This window comes from Podarcis erhardii, assembly GCF_964252035.2.
Source record: "Podarcis erhardii genome assembly, chromosome: 8".
NCBI classification, from domain to species: Eukaryota; Metazoa; Chordata; class Lepidosauria; order Squamata; family Lacertidae; genus Podarcis; species Podarcis erhardii.
Genome location: NC_138499.1, coordinates 75,344,881 through 75,366,588, shown reverse-complemented (window position 1 = coordinate 75,366,588; position 21,708 = coordinate 75,344,881). Strand labels below are relative to the sequence as shown.

General features: G+C 42.9%; 1 protein-coding gene across 4 annotated transcripts in view; it reads right to left on the bottom strand.

The window, feature by feature from the left end:
• The window catches only part of CDH12 (cadherin 12), a 455,772-nt gene that overhangs the window by 23,218 nt on the left and 410,846 nt on the right, over window positions 1-21,708 (bottom strand). For all 4 annotated transcript variants that reach the window (XM_081873016.1, XM_081873017.1, XM_081873019.1 and 1 more), the window contains 2 exons: window positions 18,490-18,677; window positions 4,574-4,827 (listed from right to left, as the gene is read on the bottom strand). In XM_081873016.1, coding sequence (XP_081729142.1) covers window positions 4,574-4,827; window positions 18,490-18,677 — 442 coding nt within the window. The remainder of the gene's footprint in view (window positions 1-4,573; window positions 4,828-18,489; window positions 18,678-21,708) is intronic.

Sequence of the window (21,708 nt, the reverse complement as noted above, 5' to 3'; positions counted from 1 at the left end):
CATTAACACATTAAACTAAACATAAAAAAATTAAAAAACATACATCATACCGTTTCAATGCCCTAACTTTCATTCCCTCGTTTCATCGACCTCCTCTGACCTCCCTTTTTGTATTCCACTTCTATTTAATTATTTCAGCAATTCCTTTCCCTCTTTCTCTATTTTCTGTTATATAAATATCTTAACTTATTTTAACCTTATCTTCCATTAATACCATAATACTTATTTATACTTAACTCCTTATAACATTTATACTAAAGCCATATAATTTCATTCCAACATTTTTCTAACACTCATTAATTTTAAAATATTTCTATAAATAAACTTTAAACTTTTTCCAATCTTCTTCCACCGTCTCTTCTCCCTGGTCTCGGATTCTGCCAGTCCTTTCCGTCTATTCCATATGGTCCATCAACCTGGTGATCTTCTGTCCAAGGCTCTTAACTCTTTTCCAAGTCCCTTCTGCAGATCTTCTTCATATTTATACATGCACTTTACTTTGTCTTCTGTTAATCTTGTTCTTAATTTCCTTCCTTTGATGCCGTGGAGTAGATCTCGGGGAGGCTCCAACCTAGCAATGTTTTTATTCCTTCTCGACAGGTCAGCCAAATCTCTGTAGTTAGCACTAAAGTCCAAAAGATGTTTCAGGACGTGTTTCAAAATCCCTCCAAAACTGAAAGTCCCCACAACTCCAATCTCCTCCTGGCCCAAGTCCAAATCCCAAAGGTCAGTACATCCCGCATGAGGGAATCTATCCAACTTTCCTTCTCAAATTGAAGCAGGGTTCCAATCCTCAAAATCTGACTTTCTCTAAATTCAGTCATAGAAGGCAACAACTTATATGCATCAAATTGCCTCTGTAAGGCTGGGACTCTCTCCACTTGTATTACTTTAGGTTCAACAACAACTTTGTCCCTTGCCTTCTCAACAATTTGCCATGTCAAAGTAGATTCCTGAAACAATTCCTGAATAGTTTCTGTATAGATGTTCACTTTTTGTCCCAAATCAGTCACTTTTTGTCCCAAATTGTCAATTTTGATGGTCATCACATCTGTCTTCTTTTGAAGCTGTTCCAATGAAGCACTTATCTTGCATAATGCAATCACTAAGGCTTCTTCTGTCGACATTCTTACCCATCCAAGATCAATCCCTGGTTCTCACAGTTTTTTATCTCTGCAGCTGGTAATCCCCCCAGCTCCACTCCTGTAACAGTTTCAAAGGCTCCCTCTAGAGGGAAACAATTTCTATTTGTATCAATCCTTTTAAACACAGTTCAAACAACAAAATTAGTTTCAATTTTCAGTTACTTTTACTCCTTTTTAAACGCAGAAGGAAACAATGGAAACAATATATTTCTCTTATTTAGCTATCTGTCCACATATGTTTTATTCACAGTCAATGAACTTTCCCAAAACGTCAATCTTACTAGCAGCCCGTTTCCAGGTTCGAAGCGGTGGTAATTTATCTTTCTTCGCTCTCTCTCCTGCAGGCTTACACGCTCCAAAATTTCCCCCCTCTTCTCCTGCTTCCAAGGGGGGGTTAATGATTTTAACCGATGGAGGTTTAATCCTTTACAGAAGACTTTCCGAGACTTTAGCTTGCAGCCTCTTTGCTTCAGTCTATTTACAAAAGGGGAAGGCGGACTTCCTGTTTTAAACCTCCCCGTTTCGGTGCCAAATTAAGACATTTAAAAATCCAATTTTCCGTTCTACTCACGGGTAGTTGTTTTAAGATCAAATTGTCCACAGGAAAAAGTCAGCGCTCTCCGATAACAGCTATGTGGCTTCACTCCGTGAAAGAAGCAGTCAATTCGAAGCACCGCGCCACTCACCCCACGTTGCTCCAGATCCCCGAAACTGGGTTTCCCCGCGAGTAGGGGAGGAGCAAAAGGTCCAGCCGAATCCCATGTTCACAGGCTTCTCCCGCCTGTGATTTTTGGTGGGTCCCCGCCTTCGCCGTGGCGGCCAGACCCTAATTTCCACGAAGCAAATTCCTCCCGATCAGAGGAATTCAGCCATTGCTGGAGGCGCCAACCTGGAAGTTCCCTTGGTAATCCATTCTGGAAGACAGTTCAAATTCCAAAACACACAAAAACCGAGACTCAACAGCTAGCCATCTTGCACTCAGTGGAAGCCACGTGGCATGTTCGACTTCTGAGGCGTGTTCGAAAATCGAAGCATTTACTTCTGGGTTTACGGTGTTTGAAAACCAAAATGTTCAACCTCTAAGATGTTAAAAAACTGAGGTACCACTGTACTTTTTTTCTAGAAAAAAGGTGCCAGAACTACATACCCTTGAGTACCCCCATAAAAAGCACTGTCTATATCTATATATGCTTTCTTTTCAGAAACTCCAAGTGTTGATCCATGTTTATCCTTGGTTTCTCAGCAAAACTGCCTGTTTTTTACACCTGTAAAATTTTATTTTCAGTTTATGAAGCATTCTATATCCACCCACCACGCTGACGAAGAATTCTATGAAACAGTAGTCAATATCCAGAATTACTGTTCAGTGTTGGACATCAGTGTTGAATACACAAAGCTTCACAGCTTGTCTTCCACCGTACAAAGTTTGGCACCTTGCTTCATTTAAAGATTTTCTGAGACTTTGAGACCAAAGAGTTCATTTTGAACTTTTTATGATTTGAAGGAATTCTATAAAGATTGTCTATTACATATGTATATGGTCATTGTTTTGCCTAGACATTGCTGAGGTTCTCTTTCCAATCAGGTCCTAAGTCTCCTTGCTTGTGCTCTATCCCCCATTCACCAAACAGTACATACTCCCAGTCCTGTATGAAGTTCCTCTGCCTCCACCCCCCCCCCAAAAGACCAACCAATTGTTCAATTTATATTTATCAGCTGTAGTTTGCAAAAGCTGTGTATCGGATCTTCATTTTTATCAGAATGTTTGTGAGTACCCCATGACATCACAGCAGTCAGCCAATGGTATGAGAGAGAGCAACAATATGGGGGGGGGGGACTGTGGTTATCAAGGCTAGCCCCACCCCCCCAAAAGCCTTTAGGTCAAATCCATCTGTTGCACTGTAGAAACCTAAGAATGATGATCAAACTCTTGGGTTTAGAATATGGGTCACTGTTCCCTCTAACAATAGACACAGGGCGGCAAATAGTTGATTCTTACCTTAAGGATCTTTCAGAGCACGTCTATCACCTTGACACTAAAATAATCTGATTTTTGGAATCAGATGTAGGATGCTTTACTGGAGTGAACCAAATTAAATGTGTCATAAGCCAATTTACTGAAGTGATATTTAAGAATTGCCTTGCTTTCATCAACCATAAGCACATGGTTCTCTGTTGGACAGCTTATTATTTAAATTTGAATGAGGCACTGTATCTTAAGCCATTGATTGTTCATTTTCACAATAAGAGGGTTAAACATTGCCAATGAGCCAGAGCATGTGAAGCCAATAACCTAGCCTCATCCCTTGAAATCCAGATTTATTATAAATATTTTCAGGTAGATATTTTGTAGTCGGGAAAGTGGCATTTCTAAGCACCCTAATTTTAAATTGAATTACATTTGTGCTGAAGCACATTTACTCAAATACTTATTTGGGATTATTATTAGTGACATTATTAGCAGATGTCATTCACATGCCACATGGCATTTTAAAGAATTAAAGAACCAGGTTCCTGACCTGTGGGGCTTGCAAACTAAAAATAAAAATTGGGGAAAGAAAGAAAAGGGGAGGCAAATGAAGAAGAGGAAGATGATGCATAAATGTTCAGAAAACGGGAGTTTTGGGAGGAAGCTGGAATTATTTGAGAGCTGGACTTATTTGAGGGATGGGCTGATCAGCTTATTCCATCCCCTTGTGGTCTCACTGACACTCACTCATAGCTTTGCTCCATCCTGTTTCCTCCCTTTGCAAGTCATTCCAATCCATGGTTTGAGGGTGAGCAGAATGGTCATGTATAAGAAATCAACAGAAGCCAGTTTGGGGATTCCCAGAATTCAGGGCCAGCCCATGACGTTTTGTCACTGTGAGCAAAATGTGCTGAAGCCGTCACTCCCTGTTACTCCCTGCCCACAGATCTGCATCCCTGCCTCTGCTGCTGTGCTGCTGCCAGCCCCATCATTGTAACTGTGCCCTCACCTATGGCTGCACCTGCGCTGTCAAATATGACACAGCTGTGAGAGCACAACAGGTGCAGCAGTGAGGGCAGCAAAAGTCCCAGTGGGGCTCAGACAAATGGCCTCATCTTACCTCATGGGTCACCCCTGCCTCATTTTAACTCATGGGTCACCTCCTTCCATTTGTTAAACATTGTACAGACATACACTGTTTTAGACTGGAAGCCTTCCTTTTGGCCTCCAGGACTTGGGGAACTTTTGTCATTCTACTACACTTGAAGTGTGGGATCCAGAAGGTTCCTCCAGATTGTAAGTGCTCTGGATTCACCAAATTTTTCTTTTCTTGGAGAAGGACCAAACTGCTGGTCCCTCGTTTTGAAAACAGAATTAACTGCTCCTGAGGTTCATGTTGCTTTATGCATTTATATATCACTGACAGTTTCAACTTGGGAAGACAAGGGCATTTTCTCACCTGACGACACTGCTGCCAACATCAAGGTCCTGGGCAGTAACAGCTCCAATAATGGTCCCGACCGGAGTATCTTCATAAACCTCCATAGTGTACAAAGGTTTGCTGAAAATGGGCGGTTCGTCCATGTCCAACACATTGATCTTCACCGTAGCAGTATCCTTGAATGGGCCCACAGAATGGAAGCGATGGTCAAGATGCACATTTGATGCCTCTACTTTAAAAGTGTATGCCTTCTTTGTTTCAAAGTCCAATGGCTACAATAAAGAGGAATGCAAAATACGTCAGATCAAGGACTTAAAAGAAGTAGTCTAAAACCTATTGGTGAGAGAGAAAATACATATGCATATTTAAAATATTGAACAGAGGACTGTTTTGCTTAGTATATTTATAATGGATATGCATTTCGGTCTTGGGTGGGGTGGAAGGGACCAATGGCAGACAAGAGGGGCTGCAGCTCAGTAGAACAGCATGTATTTTTCATACATAATGTCCTTAATTCTATCATTGGAATCTCACAGTTAGCCCATGTGACCATTCCCACTTGCTATGCTATGAAATCCCAACTGCCATCATCATTGCTAATTGTCAGGGAAGATGGGAGTTGTAGTAAACAATTGTTTGTGGTTACCATGTTTGATAGGGACGCAGGTGGTGCTGTGGTCTAAACCACTGAGCCTAGGGCTTGTCGATCGAAAGTTTGGCGGTTCGAATCCCTGTGACAGGGTGAGCTCCCGTTACTCGGTCACAGCTCCTGTCAACCTAGCCGTTTGAAAGCATGTCAAAGTGCAAGTAGATAAACAGGCACCACTCCAGCGGGAAGGTAAATGGTTCTCCAGAAACGTCTTAGTCATGCTGGCCACATGACCCAGAAAAACTCTGTGGACAAACTTCATCTCTCTCGGCTAATAAAGCGAGATGAGCACCGCAACCCCAGAGTCATTTGCAACTGGACTTAATTGTCAGGGGTCCTTTACCTTTACCTTTTACCATGTTCTTTTTTTTTTTAATAAATATTTATTAAAGTTTTTAAATATAAATGCACAAATAATAAACAATCTTACTTCTGTCACAAACATAGTTTCATCACTTCTTTGGACTCCCTCGCGTCTCCCGCTCCCATTTACATCGTTAAAAGTTTTTTCCAAACAAATTATCAACTTGTTTACAATCTCATGTCCACTCATTCAAATATAATCTAGCAATTCTTCCAAAAAAAATTTTATTTTCTTTAGTCTCACTTATCATCAAATTTAAATCTAATTTAGTGGTGACCAATTTTTTATAATCTAGCATCCTTCTTAACATTCAACCAAATTACAATGTTTTTGTAGATACATCTTAAATTTCTTCCAGTCTTCCTCCATCTTCTCTTCTCCCAGATCACGGATTCTGCCAGTCATCTCGGCCAGTTGCATATAGTCCATCAGCTGCATCTGCCACTCTTCCAGTGTGGGTAGATCTTGAGTTTTCCAGTTTTTTGCGATGAGTATCCTTGCTGCCGTTGTTGCATACATAAAGAATGTTCGATCCTTCTTTAGCACCTTCTGGCCGACAATACCTAGAAGGAAGGCCTCTGGTTTCTTAGTGAAGGTATACTTAAATACCTTTTTCAGCTCATTATATATCATTTCCCAGAAGACCTTCACCTTAGGGCATGTCCATACCTTTTACCATGTTCAATACCCATGAAGCAATGGAGTTCAACAAGAAAAGGGCTAGGAGACACCTTTGCCATTACATGGCTGAATTACAGGCCATTGGTTTGAATTCAGTTTGCGATAAATTTTTGGTGGCTCAGTAATGCAGCAGGGAAATGTGGCCCTCTTGGTCCTTTTGGACCTGAGTGGCTCCAGTATCACCAGCCACAATGCTCTCCATCACCTCTTCTCTCACGCTCTGCTTCCCCAGTCAGCTTGGTTTCATTTGTCAGAAAAGATTGGTGTGGGTGACAGGAATGGTCACCTGTTTAAATTTACTGAAAAACTAAGGCAAAAAGAGCAAATTGGATGGTTGTCATTTTGGAAGAGGCCTGCTTCCTTTCCTCAGCCACCTAGAGAGTAGGTGGAGAGGAGAAGCTTTTGGCAGAAGGGAAGGCATGCTAGGCTGTGCAGACACATATAACATTCACGTGTGCCACCAAAAATGCCAGCCTCTTCTTCCTGCAGCACCCCTTTATGTACCAAAATATATATATATTGAAGCATTCAGCAGGCGATTCCGGCATTAGAGGGAACAGTGGATCAAAATACCAGCATGGTGGAAGGGGGAGGAATCAGGAGCCGCTTCAGTAATTATTTTTAGAAGTACTGGGATGGGGAGGAAGTTATGACCAGAGAATTCCATACATAAAGCCATGGATCACTGCCCATTTTACACCCTACCCTCCACCTCAATATGCCGTAATGAATGTCTTTATGTCTTATACTGCCTGAGGCTGACAAGCATGACAGAATATCCACGTATACTGTGAATCAATCAGTTCCACCATTCAGCATGAGTCCAGGTAATTTACCAACATGATGGTCTGAAATCTTTTTATTTGCTGAGCACAGTCTTGTCCTCGCTCAGTCATTCCTATCAGAACTATCGTTTCTGTCCCACATCTATCCCATTATACGTCCAAAAATAATAATATGTTGCCTTTTTTTTTTTGAGATCACGCACACAATAAGTCTACACGGTTTACCCTGCTGATGATAAAAAAGAAACAGAGCCTCTGCTGTCTTTACAGACATTTAACTGGATTGGGCCCCTGATTTCTTGTGATGGTTTACTGTGGATGCTTAGCTAGCAGTGACATCTCGTGGTCAGCTTTAGGAACATCACACAGCAGTGTAGTTTCAAAATGCATGGAACAGAGAGGGGATTAGAAGGAACTGAAATTTACAGTTTTGCAGTGTACAAAAAATAATGCATACTTTTGAAATTTCTCTTGCAATTAGTCGTGTTCTGCCAATATCCTACCTGGCATGAAGGCAATCTCTGCTTTTTATCGCACTGGCAACAAAAACGGGTTTATTATGAATTTGCAAGAGATTAATAGTCACTCTAAGAAAGAAACAAAAAAAGCAAGTTTTGGAAAGTGTTCGAATGATGACTTTCCACAGGGATGCATTAAACCTTTTTGAGACATGTCTGACTGATACTCCTTTTCTCTCAAAATTCTTCAGATTCATTGCCTGAGGAGCTATATCTACATTCACCTCAAGTGTTGCTTCAGACCTGAGGAATTTTACAAATCTTAGCAAAATCCCACAAATGTCTCCATGCACCAGAAACCTCCAAACGCTCATTCAAATTTTGCTATAGGACACACACAGTGACGACCTTAGATTCTGGTTATTCTGGGCCCATTGCACGATGACCAGTCTATTTCCTGATAAGCAGCAATAAATTAAAAAAGGTAAAAGGTAAAGGACCTCTGGGCAGTTAAGTCCAGTCGAATTTGATTATGGGGTACGACACTAATCTCAGCTTTCAGGCAGAGGGAGCCAGCGTTTGTCCACATGACTAAACCGCTTCTGGTGCACAGGACACCATGATGGGTGCCAGAGCTCATGGAAATGCTGTTTACCTTCCTGTCACAGCAGTATCTATTTAGCAGCAATATGACTGGCTTGAGGTCAGGTGAACAACAGCATCACACCACACATTGCTGCTGTTTACCAGGAGATAAAGGGGGAGAGGTGAAGGGGTCAGTACTCTGCAAGTGCAACAGGAGTGACATATTGTGTCCAACCACACCTGAACTGTCGAAAGGTTTTTCTACTCCTGGGGAACCTGCTGTATAGGTGGTGAAAATGGAGGCACCTGAGAGCATATAAGAAATGCTAATTGATCTCTCTGCCCCTTGGGAACCTACTGTGGAAAAAGAGGTGCAGGAGGAGAAAAATTAAGGAACTGCCTCAAACTGATTTCTCCACCCCGTGGGTGTCTGCTGTAGAAAAGGGGATGCAAGAGGAACCAGTGCCTGCAGAGATGGAAGAAAATGTAAAAAACTCACATCATGCATGGTGGGTAGAGAAAAAGGTTTTCTCTGTGTCCTGCAGGATGCAGTAGTCATAGCAACAGCTTTGCCCAGGCAGGCTCACAATGTGACCCACGAGAGCAGCAAAATAACCAGAGTGTGATGAGATAAAATCAGACCAAATCATTATTGATAGCAGAAGGCAGGGTAAGAGTTGGCATGGCATTGGGTTCAACATTCCACAAGGCCCATGTTGATGGAATGGATCAAGCCAGGTATGGACCACCTCAATCCTGTTCCATGGGAGTCAGCCAGTGTTGAACCTTGCTATGGTACAAGCCAGCAAGCAAGGTGTCACTGGGTGCAGATTCTAACAAAGCAGATACCCCAAGCTTGGGGTGCCCTGGTCAATCCTTCCCTCAGGCCACTTATGGGAGCTCCCCCATACTATGTTGATCCTGTCTAATGCCATTTCCACCCTCATACAAACACTGGTTTTCTGCCTAACGAAGGAAGGCCATAATTTCACTGAGGGAGAGATGAAAAAACCCCAAACAAGTACCAATCAGGTTGAGAGAGAAGAATTCCTTTCTGGCCATGTCAACCAGCGACCCAAAATTTCTCAGTGAAGGCTCTAACCTGAGGGTGGGTGGGCACTGGGCAGGATGACCCTTACCTCCAGGGAAAGCAGCCCTATATAGGCTTTGCAAGGGCTCATGAGACAGCTTTTCCCCCACAAGCCCATCACACAGAGAGGATACGGGACAAAACCTTGCCCAGTATTTTGCTACAATCTATGGGCCACAGTGTCACCAGGCAAAGGCGTCTCGGACTTACTGGACACAGAAAGAGGCTTAAAAGAGAATTAGATAGATTAGTGGAGGATAAGGGTACAAGTTTCTGGGGGTCATGAGTGGGATAATACTATTGAGCCTGCTTCTATCTGCTTTGACCCTGTGTAAGCAGAAAGCTGGATAAACGGGCCATGCGTCTGTCTCAGCAAAGCTCTTCTGATAATCTTATGCCACTGTATTTATTGCAATTTGGGATGAATTCACAGAGCTCTCCTCAATGAAGGTATCTGAGGAGTTTCAAGGGCGCAACAGGTGTTTCAACAAGGCTAGGGGAATTTCTTCAGTGTTTATGTGTGGCTCAATCCCAAAGCTGTTGCCAAATTTTGACAGAAGTGAGATTTTTGAAGTGAATTTTAAGATTCCTGCTTGGGTGAAATGCCTGAGGAAATTTTAGAGAAACAAATCTAATTTTATAAGCTTGATGAACACTATAATCCTAACCATGACTAATCGGAAGTAAGACCTATTACTCCCCAGGTAGGTAGGGTTAGGATTGCAGTCTAAATTGTTCAGAGGTTTCTGAGAGAGAGACAAGGAGATTAATCTACATCATTCAGAGGAAGAAGCATGAATGAACAAACCTATATGGCACTAATTGAACTCAATGAACTCAATAATGATGACAATGAAAATCAATCAGATAGTCCTGATTTATTAGACTTCTGCTTCATATTTCAGCCTGAGATTATTACTCAGGAGCTCTGCGAAGACATTTCCCATGACCTGTACATTTTGATTTGTGTGGTACCTAGGCTGCACTGAGATGGTCTGTGTTGCATTGGTATCTGTTGATACCCTCCGCAAACACTTAGGAGTTTGGTTGCCACCACATTGTGCCTTACATGGAAGAGACTATGGAGGTTCGTCCTTGGGAGAAACATCTGAGGAACTTTGAAGGAAGCCTAGACAATCATATCTGAGGAACTTGGAGGGAAGCCTAGTCAATCACATGGATGGCAGGCAGGCAGGAGCAAAGTGTGAGAAGCATGCCAAGGAGTTTGTTAAGCACTAACCAGAATTCTGATTCCTTCCTACATGCATCTATTGTGAATATAATCATTGTGCAACTAGTTCTGGAAACCAGCTATTGTTATAAATCAGGGCTGGGGTACCATTGTCTCTCCAGATGCTGCTGAACTCCAACTCCCATAATTCTCAGGGCTGATGTGAATTGGAGTCCATCAACCTCTAGACATCTATGGTTCCCCAGTTCTTCTATAAACAATTAAGTAAAATGGAAACCTGGGATTTTACTCCATCTTGTCTGTACTAATCTAAATAAAATGTAAATGAACCCCTGACCATTAGGTCTAATCATGGCCGACTCTGGGGTTGCGGCGCTCATCTCGCTTTATTGGCCGAGGGAGCCAGCGTACAGCTTCCGAGTCATGTGGCCAGCATGACTAAGTCGCTTCTGGCGAACCAGAGCAGTGCACGGAAACACCATTTACCTTACCACTGGAGCAGTACCTATTTATCTACTTGCACTTTGATATGCTTTCGAACTGCTAGGTTGGCAGGAGCTGGGACTGAGCAACGGGAGCTCACCCCGTCACAGGGATTCGAACCGCCGACCTTCTGATCGGCAAGTCCTAGGTTCTGTGCCACCCGCATCCCTTTGGAGGTCCCACCGCGATATGAACTCGCATATGAACTGTACTAATCTACTTTCAAACAAAATATGCTGATTTGATTTTTTTTGCGGGGGCGGGGCGGGTTCTGCTTTCATGCAAACAGGGAGAATAGAACATTTTCTTTCAAAATTAAAGCAAAATCAAATTTTGAAGCAGAGAATGCAATACAGGCTGAAATTGATTGAATATGCTGCTGCAATAAACACAGCACAAATACTGAGAAGGAAGCGTTTCTCTTCATTCACAGTCTCCGCACGGTGACAGGAGACACGCAGTGCTGTCTGCTATCTGTGAAGACTTGCACAGCTAAACAGTTTCTATATTTATCCACAGAGCAGGCGCTGCATGAATAGGAACAGCCAGACATTTTCCTATGCTGCATTATCAATGTGCTTTAGACCCCAGTGTAGAGAAACCTGATTGCTCTCTTTGTTTCAGGACTGCATAATGTGTGACACACCAAACCAAAAACACCCGACCTGTCACATATTGCAAACCCACTATTTGTTGTTGGTTTTTCTTTTGTTGGGGCGGGTATGCAGTCTCCAGAAGGTTATAAAACAAGAGGTTTGTTCACCTCTGTGGGCCAACATGCAACCCATCAAGCAGGATTTCTGTTTCTTCTATCAGTTAAGGAAACAAAAAATTTAATACATGCATTAATCACATAATAACAGAACTTTGAATTAAATGATAGCAGATGGCACAGTGGGGCTGCACAGCTTACCTGATATCTCTCTGGCTGAATTGCTACTCCAAAGCAGGATGGAGATGGACAAAGGCAGCAGTGAGGTCAGCCTGGTGCAAATACACCAGCAGAACCAATCTGGTGCTCCTGCCAGCTCATTCGCACCTTGCTGACCTTGCCACTGCTCCATTCCAATGTGCAGCAGCAACTTGGCCTGAACCCCACTGCAACTAAAACATTATATTAAAAGGGCTTAATATTATCCCAGCTTGTGAGGTGGCCCAAATAAGACAGTCTGACTCCACCTTCCATAGGTCCTTGTGATCAAACCTGTATGAATCACAGGCACTAATTCGCTTGACTATGACTGCACACTACATCTACAAATGGGTGTGTGTGTGTGTGTTTGGTTTGAATCCTGCAAATGGGCTTCAAAGTCCATTCAAGGGGCTGCCCTTGAGACTGACCCAGAAACTCCAGCGGGTGCAGAATGCCGCGGCGAGACTCCTTATGGGGTCCTCGCTGAGGGATCACATTCAACCAGTGCTCTACCAGCTGTACTGGCTGCCGGTGGAGTACAGGATCAGGTTCAAGGTGCTGGTTTTACGGCCTAGGACCCTTGTACCTACAGGACCGCCTCTCCTGGTATGTCCTATGGAGGACCTTACGGTCTTCAAACAAAAACACCTTGGAGGTCCCGGGCTACAGAGAGGTTAGCCTGGCCTCAACCAGAGCTAGGGCTTTTTCGGCAATTTGATCTGAATTGATTTTATAATCAATTGATTTTAGAATGCTGTATTATTTTACTGTTGTTAGCCACGCTGAGCCCGGCTTTGGCTGGGGAGGGCGTGATATAAATAAAATTTTATTATTATTTATTAAAGGAGTCATTTGAGGATGTGCTGTCAGCAGCAGCTTTCCATCCCTTGCTGGCACCCAGGACATGCACCAGGAGTGGGGTGCGGAGGGTGAACAAAACCTGCCACACCACTCAAGCCCTCACTTTCAACACTGCCAGACAGGCGCAGGGCACAGAGGGTTCAAGGGGCTGCTCTGCACCACCTGCCAAACTGTCCAGGGTGGAGCCTGTCCTTGACAGGCACATCCCCCCCAATGCTGGCAGACGGCCATTCAGCGAGGGGGGTCAGGGATGCTTTGGTAGGGCTAGGCCAGGCTCTGGCGCCCAGAGTCCCCCAGTGGCAGGCAGGGTGGGATAGGGATTCCTGAATTGGGGTGCTTGGTTCATGCCTACTCAAAATCATGTGCTTAGGGCTATGCCCCCCTAGCCCTCCCTCCATGCTATGCCCCTGGCTGTTAGCACCAATCACATCATGGGCAAAGAGAATACACATTCAAATGAGCTTGCTCTCAGCAGCACCAAAAATGCAGTGATCCACTTCTCCATCCCTGTTCTAGGAAAACCAAAAGCCAGTTCCCCACACTTGTTCCAGGGGACGATCTGTTCCCTCATTGTTTTTCAGCTGTGGGGCAGCTACCTAAAAGGCCTTGCTCTTGCTTAGGCATGGAAATATTATATATCAGCCCACATTCATAATGGTAAGTTAATGTATTGTGTGTTCCAACCCCCTAAAAGCCCACCTTTTTCACTGACTCAAAGAAAGTTCTATCACAAATACATTCCCCTACCTGGAAGTGAATGAGGCATCACTTCCATGCCCACAACTTGGTGTGCATCCTGGGAAACATGCAGATAGGCTGGTTGGATTAAGGTAGTTACCTATACATAGCTTTTATGCTTGCTGTTGTATATACATATAATGAGTTGTAGCCTCTCAGACATGCATTTTTTAAAATATTAAATGCACTATTTAGGTGGTGTTGTTGTTTAGTCGTTTAGTCGTGCCCCATGGACCAGAGCACGCCAGGCACTCCTGTCTTCCACTGCCTCCCGCAGTTTGGTCAAACTCATGTTGGTAGCTTCGAGAACACTGTCCAACCACCTCGTCCTCTGTTGTCCCCTTCTCCTTGTGCCCTCCATCTTTCCCAACATCAGGGTCTTTTCCAGGGTGTCTTCTCTTCTCATGAGGTGGCCAAAGTATTGTAGTCTCAGCTTCAGGATCTGTCCTAACAGTGAGCACTCAGGGCTGAGTTCCTTAAGAATGGAGAGGTTTGATCTTCTTGCAGTCCATGGGACTCTCAAGAGTCTCCTCCAGCACCATAATTCAAAAGCATCAATTCTTCGGCGATCAGCCTTCTTTATGGTCCAGCTTTCACTTCCATACATCACTACTGGGAAAACCATAGCTTTAACTATACGGACCTTTGTTGGCAAGGTGGTGTCTCTGCTTTTTAAAATGCTGTCTAGGTTTGTACAACAAGCTAACTTGTGAGCAACTGTATCTAACACAGCCCACCAGTCATATATTGCGGCCTGGCAGGTAGATGATATTTCCTCTACTTTGCTGTCCTGGACAAACAGAAAATGCAAGATCTCCATCGAACTGATGGTAAGCCTTTTTTCATGGTTGCTGGTGGGCTGTGTTCAGCTCAGTGAGTCACATGCTTGGGAGGCCTGATGTTAACGTATAAGAGACAAAATTAACTTTCTGAACTGTAAGAATCTATTTATCCACTTAGAGATCATAAAAGCTTATTGATTGCAATGCTAATAAGGCAGTAGAATTTGCTTGCTTCACTTCCCTTTAGCTGCTGTTTCAGTGCCAACCACCATGTGGCACTAGAAGACACAAGATACTCAAATGGAAATGCATTTGATCCTTTCTAAGAGATAACAGAGTTGTACCTGGGACTCAAAGCTCAAAGTCACAGAGTCAGCAGCCACATTATGAGATTTCAGATGTGCTACAAACATACCTCCCGCTTAGCAATATTGGATTACAACAGCTATTGAAAATAATGAGGGAAAGGGTCTGGTTTGTAATTTCCTCCAGCCAACCCAGTTTTTCACCAGCATATATATTTTTATTCCTTCCTTAAAAAACCCCAGTGTATATTGTTGTTGTTGTTGTTGTTGTTGTTGTTGTTGTTGTTGTTGTTGTTGTTGTTGTTTTGCAACAACAGAGTAACTGAGAAGTGTTAAACTATTAACTTGAATTACTAACAAGCCCAGATACTTTTTGGATTGAATGTTGGTTATTCCAGACCATCTCTATTCAGTGATTTGCTTGAGAATAGGGAATAAAACGTTGGTCTTCTCAATTCCTAAGACTCTGAGACTTTTTTTCTTTTACATTTCTAATGAAGCATCCTAATTCAAACCTCTTGCACAAACATGCAGATCTGCATTTAATAGATTTCACACACTTTTGAATGCTGTGATACGGTTCTTGTCAGTCTACACACATTTTTTAAAATGTACCTTGAAATACTTAGAAGTTAGCCAGTCCTTAGACTCTCCTCTTTTTACTTTCTTTTAACAGACACTAGTCACCTGCAGCAGTGTCTGTGCATGGTTTCCGCCATATGAGTTGAAAATGTGCTATGTGGTAGAGAGAGAAAAAAAGAAAACCACATGGCAGCCATGTTTTCTTTTATTCAATCTCCTTGGAAACCTATTTGGAGCATGCCCTGAGAGTAGGAGCATGTCTTCATATCTTGCTCTGCCTGAGGAGAATTGCAGGTAGAGTTTCAGCCCATGTGGCAGGAACTGTACATGCCAGCAGCTCCAGGTATGTGTGGAAAAAGAAATAAATAGTGTGCTGCTTCATAATGGATTCTGGCAGGAGTTAAGATTTTGAAGTGGGCTCATATCTCAGCCTCATGTTGGTCCAGGAGGTATGGATCAGGCAAATTCACTCTGGAATTCAAAGCTACCAAATTGCTCCCCCATCTCCAGAGCTATTTGTTCCAGCGGGGCACCAACCTTCTGCTGGCTAGGTAAGGCTTGCTTTTAGTTCACACCTCCTTAACTATTCTCTTAAGAAACTCAGTCATCGCTGTCAGGCAGACAGACCTGATGTGTCTCACCAAGAAAACAAGAGTTCCAAAGGCCAAGCAATATCTTAAATAGCTGCACAGACCGGCAGGTAGTTTTATAGGCCCAGTTTGTTGCCTTTACTTTTCCGGTGTGTTAGCTGTTGAAAAATGGAAATGATTTGTATGAATTGCCTTCTGATGTGTATGGAACATTTTTTTAAAAAAAAAAAACTTGCAAGAAGGAAGGCATTGCACTGAAGAGACCGACATTTCTACAACTATATGGGAAACTGCTTCCAACAAACACCCATGCATTGAGTCCACATCTTTGTTGTGGGCCCTGCTTCCTAATTATAAGCTCCCATGGCCAAACTAGGAAAGATGCTACACTTTAACTTATTTAAATGCAATGCTTCAGCAGCCAGCAATTCTTAGGTAACACTGGAATGTTTATTCCTTTATTGTAAATGGAGCCCCACAGTTGCAAGTGTTCACATGTCTACTCAGAAGTTAGTCCCACTGTATTCAATGGAGCTTATTCCCAGTTAACTGGGTAAAGACTGTGCAGCCTTACACTGCAATCCTAAGCAATTTTACTCAGAATTAAGTCCCACTGAGTTCAATAGGATTTATTCTCTGGTATGTTCCTGATCAGGATGCAGGTGGAGCTGTGGGTTAAACCACAGAGCCTAGGACTTGCCGATCAGAAGGTCGGCAGTTCGAATCCTCGCGATGGGGTGAGCTCCCGTTGCTCGGTCCCTGCTCCTGCCAACCTAGCAGTTCGAAAACACGTCAAAGTGCAAATAGATAAATAGGTACCGCTCTGGCGGGAAGGTAAACGGCGTTTCTGTGTGCTGCTCTGGTTCACCAGAAGTGGCTTAGTCATGCTGGCCACATGACCCGGAAGCTGAACGCCGGCTCGCTTGGCCAATAAATCGAGATGAGTGCCGCAACCCCAGAGTCGGCCACGACTGGACCTAATGGTCAGGGGTCCCTTTACTCTTTACCTTTACCTATGTTCCTGATCATTCTCACAGTTTCCTATTACAGTGGTACCTTGGTTTAAGAACAGCCCTATTTACGAACGATTCAGTTTATGAACTCCGCAACACTGGAAGTAGTGTCTTGGTTTGCGAATTTTACCTTGGTCTAAAAACGGAATCCGAATGATGGAAGGGCACCGGCAGTGGGAGGCCTCATTAGGGAAAGCGCGCCTCAGTTTAAGAATGGTTTCGGTTTAAGAACGTACTTCCGGAACAGATTAAGTTCATAAACCGAGGTACTGCAGTATTATTATTACTCGCTTTTGCCCCTGACAGGGACTCGAGGCAGCTTACAGCTAAAATTTTATTTCATTCTATTTACTGGTGGAAGGTTTGTACACGATCCTTTCCCTTGCACACTTTTTCTTTGCAACAATCCTGTGATGTAGGCTAGGCTGAGAGGTTTTAATTGGCTCAAGGTGACAGATGTATATGTGCATACAACATATACATGTGCAGCAAGATCAAATGCAGGAGAAGCTTCTTGATACAGAAAATGATATCCCTATTTTCATCTGAGAAACACTGGAGGGGATGTGTTTACATCTTGCCTTCTACAAGTTATTCATGCAATTTCTATTTGTGTGAATGGTGTAGGACTGGTACCTTGTCCATTTTTGGTCCATACTCTCACTCAAAAGACTGGGCACATAATCATGTGAAGTACTAAAACTTTTATGGCTACTAATTTTGCTTTTGTTTTTAAAACACCATTTCTGTTCCTTCGGAGCTTTACGGCCCACTTGCAATAGTCAAACGAAATGCCACAAGCTCTTAGTTACTATAGAGAGTGATTGATTTGAGCTGAAAATGTACTTGCTTTTGAAAACCACAGGAGAGAGCAGCTTCCTGGCTGGGAGATACAATGGACTCTTTGCCCTTCAGCGGGATTACATAGCTACAAGTTTATCCATTGGAAGATTCCAATAGGGCTGGACTGACAGCTTGGTGCCAGGTAAATATAAAAACAGGGCCGAGGATGGGGATGTGAGGGGGCGGGGGAAGGAATCCAGTTCCATACTTATTTTAATGTGTATGCACATAATTTACAATTCCAAAAATAATGTGCGACTCAAAACACAGTTATCCCTCAAACCTTACACTTTGCTGAATTTTGTAATGCAGTTATTCAGGCAAATAAAATGCACGTATTAGCGTAAAGCCTGCATTCAGATGCATATCTGAGTGAAAATAACATTGGAATACATTATGCTAGGGGAAATTGGTTTTTGAAAAGAAAAATAATGTGTATATCAGGAGAACTACACACTAAAATGCTGACAAATTTTCACAAGGACTTAAAAAAAAAACAAAAAAAAAAAACTACCCACAAGCTAATGCAGAATTTTAGAGACCTGTATATTGGGGAAATGGCAAAGGGAGAGTAACAAAAAATGACCAATTTATCCATCACCAGCTGAGGATAAAAATGGACTTCTGGTTAGCAAGAAATCTAAACTGATCTCTCTTGCCTAATACACTTGACAGAATGGTTGACCATGGACACCATGTTGCTGCCCTCTTCTGTTGATGGTGTATGTTTCTCTTTTGGGTTAGGTGCTATGAAGGGAGGCAGTTCTTGACCTAAACATTTGGAAGATGTAAGTCTGATTTCAACTTATTTAACTGTGTGAAGTAATTTTTAGGTAAACCACTATGTACTTTCAAGGGGAGAGGGGTTTTTGTTTGTATTTTGATTATGTATTTTGTGGTTTTATATTTTGATTTTGTTCTGTGAACCACCCTGAGACCTCCGGGTATAGGGCAGTATATTAATATTAATAATAATAATAATAATAATAATAATAATAATAATAATAATAATAGAAATACCTTTTTCAGCTTGATGACCCCTTCTTGTGTGTTCTCATCTGTGCCGATGTCAAACAAGTTCCCTCCATCTCCCGGAACAATAGTATATTCAATTTCTGCATTTTTCCCAGAGTCAGGATCAACTGCTCTGATTCTTCCAATGGCTGAACCAATGAGAGATGTTTCAGGTACTTTCAGGTGGAAGATACCTATGGAAAATTAATAATCAGTTATTCAGCTGAAATCTTGGCAAATTACAGATAGTTGTGTAATGCATGCTGCTACCATTAATATAGGTAAAAAGGTAAAGGTAAAGGACTCCTGGACGGTTAAGTCCAGTCAAAGGCGACTATGGGATTGCGGCACTCATCTTGCTTTCAGGCCGAGGGAGCCGGTGTTTGTCTACAGACAGCTTTCTGGGTCATGTGGCCAGCGTGACTAAAGTGCTTCTGGTGCAACAGAACACTGTGACAGAAACCAGAGTGCACAGAAATGCCCTTTACCTTCATGCCACAGTGGTACCTATTTATCTACTTACACTGGCATGCTTTCGAACTGCTAGGTTGGCAGGAGCTGGGACAGAGCAACGGGAGCTCACACCATCGCAGGGATTCGAACCACTGACCTTCTGATCAGCAAGCCCAAGAGGCTCAGTGATTTAGACCACAGTGCCACCTGCGTCCCTACCATTAATATATCACATTAGGGCACTATACAATCCCCATCATAATAGCCACGCCAAAACTATTTTTTCCTTCCAGTTCTGATTTTAAAGGTGAAGCACAATGTAATGGTTCTAGGGGTTGCTCGTGCGTAAACCGGTGGAATGCCTGGCTTGGTTGCCTGAGTGAACCTTTTCTGTCCGGACAGCCACTCACCCGTGGCTGTCTCAATCGCTGGCAGAATCCGTCAGTGGGCGTTTCTTGAACTTCTTCCAGCAAAGAAGCTCTTTGACGCCTAGTCTCCTCCTACTCTCCCTGTGCGGAAGCCTTCTGCGCAAGGAGGGTGTAGGCAGCGGAGGACCCTTACTCTCCCCGCTGGTCCCTGGCAAGGAATCATGGGACCACCTCGCCGATTCCCCCATCTGCCCCCCTTCTCCACTGGTGCTATGCTGATTCTCTTCCCCAGAAGAAGGGCTGCCTCTCCCCATCCCGGGACGCTCTCTGGAACCCTTCCGGAGTCCGCTCTCTCCCTCCGGCCCTGATGGCAGTTCCCTGACACACAAATTTAATAAATAAATACATTAAATATAAACTGGGGGGAAGTGGACATTTGAGAGTTTTAGATTTTCAGCCATGTCCTGGTTGTTTTGTTTTGGGCAAGCATCAACCATGAAACATCCCAAGCCTGTTAAATGCTATTCCCGTTACATCAGCTGTTCAGGTAATATCTCTTGAATCATGTAGAGCAAATGTGGTTCAGCACAGCTTTTGACAAAGTTGCATCATGTCAAGTTTGTCTAACATCGAAAAGGATTATGCTGAAATATCACCAGTCGATAGCTCTGTATCTCTTTGCTATTCTGCAGGGTCCCAATGCCTAGTCTGGTCATAGGCCCTAAAACCAAAAGCACTTTCTTTTTACACTGGGGCTGTACTTACAGTAGTGTAGCAGCAAACAGATGTCTGCAAAAAGTAGGTGTGCATACACCACAGTGTCTTTCTCACCAAAGCATTTCACATTGTTTTCTACACAGCACGTTTGTTAGACATAGCTAAAACAAGTGGACTGGAATAAAGCCATTTTGCTGCTAGAAGTTCTCACTGCCCGAGTCTGTTGCAAGAATTTTAACAGCTTCATAATTTTGACAGAATGGCTCCCACTGCTACAAGGCACTCATATTCTACTGAGGAAGAAGAATGTCCTCAACATTTTCCTTAATCATTTCAGAGGAAGCTATAATTTTAACGTTTCATCAAAAACAGAAGTCAGGGATTTTGTGCTAATCAATTTTAGTGAAGTCATTTCCCACCCCCACCCCCTTTTGTACTTCAAGAGAGGTTCTTGACGCAAGCCAGGGAGAGGGATGCTTCCTGTGAGCTTGGTTTCTCTAGAAATTAATCATGCTGGAATGAGGGTTTCCCGGTTTGTTAGGCCCGTTGGCCTGATTCCATTCATACCAAGGCTAAGTAAATATATTCAATTCAGAAAGTTCAGCTCTCTTGACTATTATTGTTTTTACCCATCCTTCACCCTAAGGACCCAGGATGGGTTACAACAATTAAAACACAGTATTAGCATTGGAACACAGTATCATACAATATTAAAAAACAGTTTTAAACTACTTGAAATTACAGAAATAAGGTGGGTCTTAAAAAGATACATCTCTAGTGTCAATAAATCAGGGAAAGAGGTGCGTCTGATTTTGCCGTGTCAACGTATGGTATAAAAGCACATGGCCTAAAACCTTGCTACAGCTATAAACTACTTATAGAAGAGCATTTCAAATTGGAGCGTACATGCAAACAAACAAATAGGAAAACCTATGTCTGGACAGTGCTTGGATGGGAAAGAAACTACATAGAAACCCATTTAATTCAATGGGTGAAAAGTAGGATACTATAAAACAGGAGTGGCTACCTTTTTTTCCAGCCCAAGGTTTGTACAGATGCAGACACACACACAGGGCAGAGAAACAGGCAGAAACACAAATATTCAGGCAGGCAATTTGACACATACATGAACAGAGTGACACAGAGCCGCACACACAGATACACACATTCTGCTTTTCTGTAGACTGTGAGGGAATGGGAAAATAGTAGGAAGGAAGCCATCTCTTTCCTTCATTCCTGTTTCCTGACCTCAAAATACAGTTGCTTCTTTCAACTGTAACAAACCAGAGGCAGAAAATGTCATTTTTCAGAGGCAAGAAATGGCACTACCAACTTGGAGACTGAATTCATTTTTGACACCCAAAAGCACCTAAAACAGTTCAAAAGGGCTAGATAGAGTGGTGTAGATGGGAAGCCATCAGAAAACAGGTTTACGATTATATGATTATAATATAGACCCTTCAAGTATCCCTATTTTTCAGTCCCAGATTTACAGAAGCCATCCCAGTTTCTGATTTGATCCCGCTTTTCCTTAGGACGTCCCTATTTTCATTGGAGAAATGTTGGAGGGTATGTTATTGTAGGTTTCAATAGCAAATCTAGTCCTCTAGATTTCTTTTACTTGTTCATAAATCAAATGTGTATAGCTTCTGACTGGGTCCACCAACCATGCCATCTGGCCTCCCAA